At 42.2% G+C, this 12360-nt stretch overlaps 1 protein-coding gene across 3 annotated transcripts in view; it reads left to right on the top strand.

Moving 5' to 3' along the window:
- The first annotated feature begins 6601 nt into the window (after positions 1–6601).
- USP47 (ubiquitin specific peptidase 47) overlaps positions 6602–12360 on the top strand; it is a 51633-nt gene continuing 45874 nt past the window's right edge. For 2 of the 3 annotated variants that reach the window (XM_048070107.2, XM_048070104.2), the window contains exon 1: positions 6602–6790. In XM_048070107.2, coding sequence (XP_047926064.1) covers positions 6752–6790 — 39 coding nt within the window. In that variant the 5' untranslated portion in view covers positions 6602–6751. The remainder of the gene's footprint in view (positions 6791–12360) is intronic. The other variant, XM_048070105.2, reaches the window with a different exon arrangement.

Here is a 12360-nt window from a genome sequence, read left to right as displayed (position 1 = left end):
CCCCATAGCATACTGTGCGTTATGGCCCCAGAAAGCTGAAGATGTTAAGGGGACAGCTGACTGCAAAATGAGGACAAGGTTGAGCTGGGAGGACCACAGAGCCAGCCACAGGTTTTAGACCAGGCCTCCCAACAGCTGTGCATGTACAACATAAAAGCTGCCTTATGCATGCCTCACTGCAGGACACGGTGAGTTGCGGGGACATGATGAGTTGCGGGGACATGATGTTTGCTTTGCAGACTGCACAAGCTGAAAGACACACAGTGATGAGACAGGAGGGAGCCCTGAAAGAATGAATGACCCACAGCTGAGGAATCACTCCCCCCCCAGCAATCCTCAAACAGTTAAACAGCCCAACTCCACTCCACCCCAAACACAAAGTTTCTTCCATCACCAGTGGAAGAAAGGACTAGCAAAGGCACAGAGTAAAGCAGAAAGAGTGGTGTCAAACATGGTCACTAAGCAGTATCCACAGAAAAATGGGGAGAGGTGACAGCCCCCTCCTGCTGTCCTCCTGAGCAGGTCTTCTGGGCAGGGAGGAGAGACCAAAGGCAGACACACCATGAGGCAACCCAGGGCATGCATCCCTTGTGGTTACCAGCACCACGAGACTGCACACCCAAAGATGCAAAATGCTGCGCTTCCTTCCCTCCCCTCAGTGAGGGGATGGGGTAACACAGCTGGGAGCTACTGTGTGACACTGGTAATCATGACACCCCAAAGGAGGTGGGAGGGAAACGTTCCACCCAGGTAGGGGCCACCTGGGATCTGATGTCCAGGATGAGGAAAATGCTCTGTTTGTGCTCACTGAGGATGGGAAAACACCCCCTGCTTGCCCAAACAGCTGTAAGCGATACAATTAGCACTTGTTTGTAATATTAAATGTCACCTGAATTAATCTAAAGCATCGCTGGGAACCCCTGAAGCAAAACTGAACTATTTAACTCCCCTGGACCCATGGGCAACGACAAATACTGTGAGTGTCTACACTGAGGGCGGCTCCATATGAAGCTAAGCTGCTCTGATTTTTGCACATTGCATTCTCCTATTCAGTGCTGCCTTTGCACTCTTAGGGTGATTCTCCTCATGCACGTAAGTGTTTTAAAATATACCATCCATGTCACTCTAAGCTCTTTCTGAACCTCTGACATAACAGGACCATTTCAGTGACTGACATTACCAGCATGGTATGCGTTCAAGGCAACCCTTTCTTTTCCTACACGTAAGCCTTTGCTATGTTGCTGATCATGGAGATGCCTTCCCCCTGCCACCCCCAGCCTTAGAGGAGGGGGGTTAGATACCATACTAGCCCAGATTCCAGAAAGGATGTATGAAGTAATCTCTACTGTCTTGCACATATAGAGAGACTGCAGATTTCCCAGCTATTGCACACATTTTAGACAGAAAAGTTGCAGCCTGGCCGTGAGCCTAAGCCAGTAAAGTCAGTGTGAGATTTGTTGGGTTCCCTCAAATGCCACATGATTCCAGCCCACATCTGTTTCCAAACTCACACCACAAAGTGGAAATCAGCCTGCTAGTGCATGTTTTACTCCCAGTAACACCAGAAACATTTTGACAAGTACATCAAGAGCTCTAACCCCCGGAACTGTTTTGTTCAGACTACTAGTGTTAAAAACTACTCTGTAGTTTTAAGTACGTAATGTTGAAAAGTCAAGATGATGTAAATTAATGAAGGAATTCATGGTCCTGCAAAATTCTGTGCAGGATTTCTATTTCTCTTAAGAACTGCCATTTCATTTTCGAACCCAGGTGAGAATTCACAAACAAGATTAATGCTATCACAGAAAAGAAAACTAATATCCTAAACTAATATCTGAAAACTGTCTTGAAACCAAAGTAAGAAGATAATCTTTAACAAAATGTCAGTGAATATTGGCTGCTGATTAATAATTAATTAAAATAATCCTCTACTGGTTTTGATTAAGAAGATCTTGGCACATGCTAATGTCAGAGGACAGAAAAGTACATGCACGCTCATAAAGATTAAAGCAGAAAACACAGTTTAAGAACAGCAGAACAGTGTTTGGCATTCAACTTAAAACTGAGTGTTTTTTCTTAATGTTATGAAGTTTAATTTCAGAAAGCTGCTTGCCTACCCACCTACTAGACTCAAGAGTACCTCCTATGACAGTCTTTCTGAAGGGAAAGAACACTTTTTCCATAGCAAATCTCCCACTTAAGGCTTATGTTTTCCACAGCACTCTCCACTCGTAGAAATAGTTTTTATTTCCCAAAACCCTGCATACAGTTCTTTCGACATGGAAAACTACAGATCACAGAAAATTAAAGATGCCTTATATTTAAGTACTTTTATTCCCACTCTTGAGCCTCAAAATATTCAAGAAACAATCCAAAATGCTAGAATATAAAACCCCCTTTCTAACAACAATTGCAAGAGGATTAAAAGTAACAAGTGTTCCTTTTTTAAATATCTCAATTTGTTCTTTAGCCTCTTACTGGCCTGCTTCATATTTAGGGAGCTATCTATCCAAGAAATCTAGAGCTATCTATCCAAGCTTTCTATCCCAGAAATAGAAATCCAGCAAAAAGCACTTTTAAAGGTACAGAATTCTGTAACTGTCTTCTTTACCTTGCATTAATTCTACTTGTTCACCTTAATTCCTTCGTGTTCTCCCCTCATCAATCCAAAGGATGATTCATTTTTTTCTAAATTGAAAGGACTGGATGGGGCAGTCAGTGGGCAAAATAATACCCTAAGATTTTCAGAGAAATTCCTCACAACTTTCATGTTCTGCAACAGTTGCTCAAGGCACAAACAGCAAAGTAACAAGCAATGCAATTAATGGCTGGGTTGATATCCTGAACTTTCACACATCTCTTTCTATCAGTAGAGGCAGACTTGCCAAAGACTGAAAAGGGGAGAGGCTTTCAGCTAGTTTTCCATAAAGTGCTGACACCTAAGAAGAGGTCTAAAAGAACACTGTATCAACATTGGCCACATTTCTTGTGCTAGCAAATACATCTATGTCATTCTGATATTCATTAGCAACTTGTGAAGGTTTGAAAACTTCAGTTTGTTGTTGTTGGGACTTTTTTTATTTTTTAACACAAGAATACTGAGGAAAGCTACAAATAAGGCCAGCAACTTTTGAAATAGGAAATGATCTTCCACCAACAGCCTATATGAAAAATCAAACGTGAAGCATTTCAGAGCAGATGTCAATGATATTCATTTACACAATCCTCTTTACATACACGTTCTGTTTGAAAAAGGTAGGATAACATTACCTGGGGAAAGACAACATCAGTTCGTATTCCAAAATCTGCTTGTTTTCTTAAGATTTTACACCCCCAGCATTTTTGGCACACCACCAGATGTATCTGAACAAGGTAGCAACACTCCCTCCATTTAGTTTTTGAAACCTTTTTCATTACTCTTCAAGCCTTGGACATAAGTGTTGAGACAGGAGCATGAGCATTCTTACAGAGAAGGAGAAATGATTAAAGCATAAACTTTGAAGAGGCTGTGGAGGTGGGAGGTAGCCGATTCCCACAGGCTAATTTAAGTTCACCATCGCTTATAATAAAGACCTGCTATTTAGTATTGATTTTGTGTAACTACATTCCCATAAACATGATTCATGCGTTAGTGTGATAAGTTCTGTATTGACTAAAACTAGTGAAGTGTCACCAACTGAAATCTGACTTCAGCACTTGTGACTCTCATTAATGAGTCTCTGAACAATAGTTTGACAATTGATAGGCTAAAAAATTTATCTGTAATCACAAATCCAGCACACTTTTTAGTGTGATAATTTGATTGTTCTTTTTTTGTATTAATAACAACCTGTGGTGTGCTAAATCAGTCTTTATAAAGGACTAGGAGATTCCCTTCATGAAACCTGAGTTCTGAATATTGCTCTTTAATAAGGCTCATATAAAGAGATTAAACACTCTAACACACAAATTACAAAAGCTTCTGGAGATATAATTATTAACTAGAGATTGTTACTTCATTCAAGATGTTTCACGTACCCATCCAACACTAGATGTTTGTATAAGGCTGGCAAGAGGATCTAACAGCATTTCTTTAAAAAAAGAAATCCTGACTCTTACCCAGTAGACATGTATTTGTGGTTGCTATCTCGTTATCCCAACAGAGCAATATATTTTAAAGTCATTGAGTCCCATGGCTTTGCCCCTTGTTAAGCTCAAAGAGCAGGGAAAAAAAAAACCATAACACTTCAGAAAAAGAACTTTCAAATATACCATTTCTGAAAGCTTTTGAGTACCTAATGCAAAAGGAAGAATCCCTCAAGCTTCAGAATTTTTGGTCCCTGAAAGAGACACATGCAAAAAAAGTAACACTAAGCTCAACATTCAGATGATGGTCACATTCCATTGCCAGTGCCACCCAGTACTCTGATGATTTTATCACCTTCTATTGCAAGTTTATGCCTCTGGTCTGGCTTTTCAACTCAACTACTTGCTTGCTAATTTCATGGATCTTTGGATACTGCTGGACAACAGAAGATCACTAGAAGGCTGTGCTTCTCCAAATACCTACAAACATTGATAAAATTTTAATTTTTTTCTGCAATTCTACCTTTTCTCCTGTCAAGATAATTGCAAAAATCCCCCTTAAAAGAAAGATAAATCCTTTTAATCAGCAACACAGCTGAATTAATAAAAAAATCCTTTTCTCTAGAAGATGAGTTCATTAATTCTATACTTTCTTTCCTATATAAAAAAAATCACAGTTTTCCCCCTTTTAAATGGTTAATGCTATCTATATAACCCTGTGCTAACAAAGTATCCATAAAAGCAAGAGACTCACATTATTCCCATACTGATACTTGATTTCATTGCAGTAGTGCTCAAATGTCTCAGTAAGATGAGTGGCTTTAAGGGGCTACATGTTTTAAAACCAGAAGGCAAGAGTTCCTCTCCAAAGGGCCTACCAGCCTTTACTGTACAAACAATTTGACCCCATTAAGTTATATAAAAAAAAACCATGTTGAAAAATTGTTTCATGTAAATTTTCAAAGGGATATTTGTGCTTATTTCCAGGAGCAGAATTAATGGAAACTATGAAACATAGCATCTATCGCAGCATGCTTCTAACATAAAAATAAAACTACTGACATTGCTATTGTCAGAAATGACCTCTTTGAAGGGCTTTTTTTTTTTTTTAATTTTTTTTTTAAGTGTCCCCAACTACATATTGACTGCAAAACATGCTTCTTAGCTCACCTTCTGGAAGGCAGGATGACAGAAAAGAAGCCAAGAAGTTACACACTGCAGACTAAAAATGAAAAGAGAGAAGAGGTCACTTAATTGTAGTTTTTACAATAAAATTCCATCAGTCTCCAATACAGTAAGCTTCAAAAATTAGCCCCAAATGTAAAGTTTCTTTGCAAAAGGCTAGAAAAAAAAAATCCTCAATTCTGTACATTTCCACAAGAGGACACTAAAATAATGAGAATAAAGTATTTCTCAAAAAAAAGTCCAACTATCACCTACCATTCTTCATTAGTTAACTGTTTTCCACCTAAACTATTTCACAGTCAAGTAGACATTACAGTATAATTGTTTTTCTTTTAATACACATTTTATTTATTCTAGAGATTAATATTTGGCTTTTCACATGCCAACCAGATATATTTAGACCTGCTACAGGCAAAAAAGCAACAGTTAACTGATACCACAGAAATACCCTTTTATTTCTTTTGAAAGTGTTCCATTATCCCTGGATTGACACTGTTTACACTTAAGTGAACACACACTTAGTTTCACAACATGACTCCATGAACAACTTCTGGGCACCAAGAAAAGCACACATGTATTAGTAGGGTCAGGCCTAATCTCTTTTGCTCTTTCTCCTGGTCTCCAAATCCCACACTCAATTAAGGGCGAGTTACACCTAAGAGGGCAGAAAGAGCGAGCAACACACAGTTTTTAAACAAAACAAAACAAATAAACAAAAACCTTCACTTAAAGGGCAGCACACGCCGCGGCTGGTCACAGCCCCGCCGTTACCTCAGGGCTGAGGCGGTGGCGGCCGCTCCCGCCCTGCTGCCACACGCAGCCAGAGCTCCGGCTGCCCTTATCGAGCCTCTGCCACGCCTGACGGGGGCGACTGCCGGGCATGAAGCCTCACGTGCAGCCTTCCCACTTACCTAGCACAATTTAACTTTAATCATCTACTGCTCTTTCCCTCGTGTCCCGTAAATCCAGAAAGGAAAAGGGAAGGGGGCACCCCGCTCCGTACCGGCGGGGCTGGAGCGACGAGACGCTCTATGGAGCATGGGAACGGGGGCCGAGGACGGCAGCTACGGCCCCTGAGCGCGGGGGAGCAGCGGGGCCGGGCCGGGCTCTGCCACGCGGCCTCTTGTAGGACTCACACTGCGCGCTCCACTGGGGACTACGCGCTCCTCAAGAGCGAACAGGAGTCGCTGAGCAGCCGCCACCCCAGCCTGGGAGGGGCGGGCCGAAGCGCCAGCCAGGGTGTGCGGGCGGCTGTGACCGCTTCTGGGGCTGGGCCGGGCGCCTCTCGCGAGAGCGCCGCCGTCGGCCATTTTCTCATTGATTGGTAGTGGCTGAGGGGGTGGGGGCTGCGGCGCTGCCCTCGCCGGCTGGGGCGGTGGCGGCGGAGGAGGAGGAGGAGGAGGAGCAGGATGAGCCGCCGGCGTCCCCACGCCTCCCGCTGCTGACGACGACGGCGACGCTCGGCTCTGCCTTCTGCGGGCCCAGCGCCGCGCCACCGGCCATGGTGCCCAGCGAGGAGAACCAGCTCGTCCCCAAAGAGGTGAGGTGGAGGGGCCGCGGGCAAGGTGGGTAGCGGGAGGCGGCGGCGGCGGCCCCTGGGGCGTGTGGGGCGCCCGGGGCCGCCCGGGAGGCCCTGCCGGGCTCGGCTCCGTGCGGGGAGGGAGAGAAGGAGGACCCGTCTTTGTGAGGGGGCGGGAGGTCCTGCGCCCGGGGGCTGCGCGGAGGCAGGGGGGAACGGGAGCCGGCGTGGGGAGGGCAGCGAAGGGAAGGGAACGGAAGGGAACGGAAGGGAACGGAAGAAAAGCAGAGGAGGCCGGGGCCGGGCCTGGGCCCGCGGCGGGGCCGGGGGCGGCCGGGGCGCTACACCTGTCTGTGTCACGGCACGCGGGGAGGCCGGCTGGCCTGCCTGCCTGCTGCCGCCTCCGGGCCCGGCGGGATGGCGGCGCCTGCGCCCGGCTACGGCCCGGGCCGCCCCCGGGGTCGGGGTCTGGTGCAGGGCCGCCCCCGGAGCGGGACCCGTCGGGGGGGGGGGGGGGCGCCGCGGGACGGCAGGTCCTGGCTGCCGGGTGCCCGAGGGGAGGGGAAGGAGGGGAAAGGGAAAAGAAAGAAGGGGCCGAAGTGCCAAATGGCAGCCGGGCAGGGCTCGCCGCGGCACTGGAGCTGCGGCTGCGGAGGGAGCGCGGCCCGAGTGAGCCGTGGCTCGTGTTTGCGGCAGGGTAGGCCCCTTGCCGCCGCCTTGCAGCTGGGAGGAAGGGAGAAGGTTTGTTTTTGGCCAGAGACTAAAGATAAGAGCCTGCGTGGAAGAGGAAGGCTAAGTCTCTGTCCTGCAGCGATAGGCGAATGACACGTGTCAAGTAGGAGAGATACTGCTCAGGGAAAGGAGTCTTCGAGCCGTGGTGTGACATGGTGGGAAGTAGTTGTTCACAGGGGAATGTTAGCAGAAACTTTTGTTCACATGCAGGTAGGCTTACGTATTTATCTGACTTTTCAATTTTACTTTTCTGTTAAATTATTCAAACCCTTCCTGTTGTTGAACAGAGTGTCACTAGTCTGTGAGGCTTTGTGTCGGGGGTAAGGGCTTCAGTTTTGTAGAGTTTAGTAAAACGAAGTGGTGATCATTAAATGGTATCCTTGGGAGCAACTGTGAAATAAAATTCTGAATTTCAGACGTAAATTGCATGCATAGAATTGTACAGGTAAGTCAGGACAAGTGTACCTCTTGTTTCTTTTCCTTTTTTGTTTTTACATGCTAAGATTCAAAGGAGTACATTAAGTCTTATCAGGAAGAAGATCTCCAGAAACTTAAGGGATGGAATGTAGTAGCTAGTATGCTTAAATATTCCATTTTTAAAAAATTACAAAAATTTAGGAAAAGGGGTAGAAAACAGGAGCTAGTGTACTTAAGTAATTAAAAAAAAAAAGAAAATGTAAAAGCAAAGGAGACTGGCAGGAAAAACCTTGTGGCAATTGTAGTTAACTGGAACAGCAAGGTGATTAATAGAAGAATTTAGCTGAGGCTGTTTCCTTAGTTATATGTATTAATAGTATCCCTGTTGGCTTTAAAGCTGTATTCAGAATGTATGTATGATTCAGATGAGTATTTTTAACAGACTCATTGGACTGGGATTTTGCATGCACTTCTCTCTGCAGAGAGGGGAAATACGGGTGAAAGAAGATGAATACTTAAAATATATGTGATTATAGATATGGATATCTTAAGCATAGAGCATGAAATCTATAAACTTCTTAGATAGTGCTACTATGAGCCACTTAGCATGTTTTTTCATGTTCTTCACTGGGCCCCTATGCTTTTTGTAAGTAACTGGAATGGAACAACATCAGTTCTATGAGACTTTGAAATTTCTAGAAGCTGATGGTATTTTCTCTGAGAATATAAGAAATCAAATTGAGAAAAACAGATTATTTGTGCTAAGCCCCTCTGATGATACATGTCGTAAGAGAACTTTCTTCGACTTTTCAAGTGTTTTTCAGTATGTACTCATTTTATTTCAGTGATAGAAGTTTAAGAAATATTACGCTACAGCATTCATATTAAGTCCTTTTGAGATTCACTAATAGTCTCACTGCAGAGAACACTGAGTTACGGGTAAACAGAATTCTCCAGGTCTGAGTTCTCAACAGCCACCTTCTAAATACTCCTATTATGCCATTAGTAGCAGCTGGAGACAAAGCAGGTCTTTCGGAGTTTCAGTTCTACCCTTTGGGAGTGGATAAAGGATTACAGTTCCATGTTTTTCTCCCTTCCCAAAGGGCTGAGTAATTATCGCTTGTCTAGCTGGCTGTCTTGTGCAGTTTCAAAGATTCAACTGGGATGTGAACCAACGTCTGCCAAAGATGAGTACACAACCATATTTTTCCTTTACATTCCAGTGTAAAGGAGCAAGAAAAATCTGAAGTTTGCTTTAGGCTGATCTTGGGGAATGACTAATCAATTAAAGGAGTGGATGGGAAAAGGGATTTGGTTCTTGTCTACAAGCTTATGTGAGGCCACAGTAGATTTGGTAATAGGAGGCATCTGTAATGTTAACAGCCTTTGTTGGAAGAATAGGAAGAGAAGTATTAGGTTATTCTGAAGCCTTAGTTTGTATATCTGCGCTTACAGGAGCTCAGATTGCTGTTTTTATTAGATTTTTTAAGGAGTACTACTGTGTTTTCATGAATACAAAATACTAGTAGTTCCACTGCTGCCCTTTGAATATCTTATAGTAGTATAAGAAAAATTTCTTCTGGGCATTGCCTAGATTCAGCTTGCAATGCTAAGGTACAGGTAATCAGGGCTTAATTTTCTCTTGCTCATAACTTTGGCATAAAGTTCTTCATTTGGAACAGCTGTACTAAAGCACTTTCTAATAGCTGAGTGTTGTAATGTTTATATTAAGCTTTTTGCCCAAGCTATACAGGCATTTAGTAAATTAGTTCTTGCATTTCTGCCACTCACTGCCTAACACTTTCATAATTGTTTCAATAGTTGTGTGACCAATGATTCCTCATGATGGGGGGAATAAGTATTCCTCCTCTTGAGACCAGGGTTCTGTACAAACTGTTCCATGTTTCCTTTCCTTCCAATACTCAGTTCCTTTTCTCTCTTCATCTGAAATGTAAAGCACTCAATTTAGTGTTCTTATATTCAGTAAAACAGAAGTCATTGGGTCACATACAGGGCACCCTAGTAGTAAATGCTAAACATTCTTTAAGAATTGCTTTGCTATTTGGTGTAAATTTTCCCCCCATTAGTTTAGTGAAACAGTTATCCAGGGAGGAAGAGGCATATAAAGATAGCCATGGAAGCAAGAAAATGGTGCTATTAGAAGGGAAAACACTTCAATGACTTTCAGTGTTTGAGAAGTAGACCTGAAACTTACATTTGGCAAATCTACCTCAAATAGAGAGAAATGCAATATTCTAATCAACACAGTTGGCAAGAAAGGTAGAATCACATGTTTGTTTACTGACAAGATCAGTAAATTTTACAGAAACTCCTGTTGAAGACCAAGATGTGTCAACTTAGGGAGTATTGCCCAGGCTCATAGGATCAGTCAATATAAAAAGTAGGTTCTGCTGTAAACTTTCCGAAATGTCTATGCCACTAGTTAAAAGCTATGCAGATTCTTTCTCAACAAGTTCCAGCATGAACTTGACAGAGTACACTTGTCAAAATAACTATATATGCTTTTTTACTTGCTGCCATTTAATCAAAAGATTGTGTGAGTTTTCTCAGCTAACTAACGTGAGTCTTTTCATCCCTACACTAATTAATCCATTTTAATCTCCCGCATTGAACAAATAAAAGATGTTTCTTGATGGGTATCGCATTAACTTTGTTAGAAGAACAGGAATCAGAGTAAGATATTTTGCACTTCTTTTAGTGAAGGGATGTTCTTTTCAGTGTTGATGACACCTGGGTTCTTTCATTCCAGTGTGTTAAGATACTCCACAAGTAACTACTGCTTGGGTAGCATATCAGTTAGTCCTTACTTTCTTTTTTGTGAGCTTTGGTCGTAAAGTATGAAGGTGTGATTGTGAAAATCTGACTATTTCATTGGCCAAGCAAATGGGGAAATCAAATTTAGGAAACAAAATCCAAACAGAAGTCCGTTGAGTCATTTGTTCCTTGCAAACAGACACTATCTGTGTGATACTCAGTACTGTAGTTTGGTGAATGAGATGTGAAAGTAGCACACAAGGTCTTTCCATGCTTAGTTTAATCACTGAGCTTCTCAGAGTCACACACTAGTTCCCCATGCTGTATACATCTGGGTATGTAATCTGTAGTACGGGAGAACTGATCAAGATAATTATCTAATGGCACTTTGAGATCATGATAAGTTTTTGCCTAAGAGGTAGCTACTCGATACTGGAACCTCAGTCTGTAAGTGCTGCTAGCTAGTGTGGGTCACCAGTGATTAAAGTTGCTATATCAATTGAGTACAGTACAATCATTTTTTGTGCAGTTACACACTGTTCATCAAACAAGTAATAGACTTTCTTCTGAGCTGTGAAGTAATTATGTGGGGGCAGAGAATAAATGTCTGTCAGTATGAAATTCTAAACCGTCTTCAGCTCAGAATTTCAGTATACAAGAAAAAAACTTTAAACGCTTTGTTAGTTGTCATTCTTAAATAGGTTAAGTCCAATAATTCTGTTTTTCTGTTTTTAAAACTGAAGTACCTGTGGATTTAGATCAGTGTAGATCATTTTATTTAAAATAAGAATATTCTTATCCCACAAATTGATAAGTGGGATAGGAAGTATCATTGATAAATGACAATGATAAGTCATTCAACTTCCTTTTGCTGATAGAGTATATTGTTATTAACATAAGGAACTTAAGTAGACCTGCACTTTGACTTTGTTACCTTTGACTTATAGGTTTTGGTCTTGTCTGAATTAAATTGTGAAAGAAAGTCTTATTTTAAACCTTTCTCCCAGTATGTTTTAATGGATACAGTAGTGCCCAAAATATGTGTAGTTACTCATATATCCAGCTTTTTTATCCATATTTGAAAATATTTTGGGGTTTATATAAGAAATTTAAGCGTGAAAGATATGTTGCTGGAAAACTGAGCGATTGAGTTACATGTTCAGCCTTTTTATTCAGTTCGAAAATGTCTTTGGTTCCTTTTGCAAACACTTAAAGCTGGTATTTTACACTTCACCCTTTTGAAAATGAATAAGCAGTTCACCTGAAAGCATACCATATTTAGCATTTTACTGTATTTTTCTTGTCTTGAATAAAACAATATTCTCAAAACAATGCAGTTGCAGTATAACTGAAGTATTGATACCTTTAAACTTTTCTCGTAAGCTTTCAGGTAGAAGGGTGTCCAACTTGATCACAGTTTTAGCCACTGTGAAAGTGTGTAGTATATTCTTTGTTCATGTTTTTGCAGTGTTTGGCAAGCAGTGAGCTTGCGTCAAACAAATGATGTTGCTCAGCACTGGCACTTGAAATAACTTCTAAAAAGGATGCGTCTTTGTTCTCAAAGAATTAAGGGATAAAACTGGTAAAAATCACTTGATTGAATTCAGCCTGTGAGGATTGTGACTGCTCTCTTTGTGTGGCCGTAAGGCTACTTTGGGTGCTTCTGA

The sequence above is a fragment of the Anser cygnoides genome, chromosome 5 (assembly GCF_040182565.1).
Source record: "Anser cygnoides isolate HZ-2024a breed goose chromosome 5, Taihu_goose_T2T_genome, whole genome shotgun sequence".
Taxonomy (NCBI): Eukaryota; Metazoa; Chordata; class Aves; order Anseriformes; family Anatidae; genus Anser; species Anser cygnoides.
Note: the sequence above shows the minus strand (reverse complement) of the source record. Positions and strands in the feature narration are given on the sequence as shown.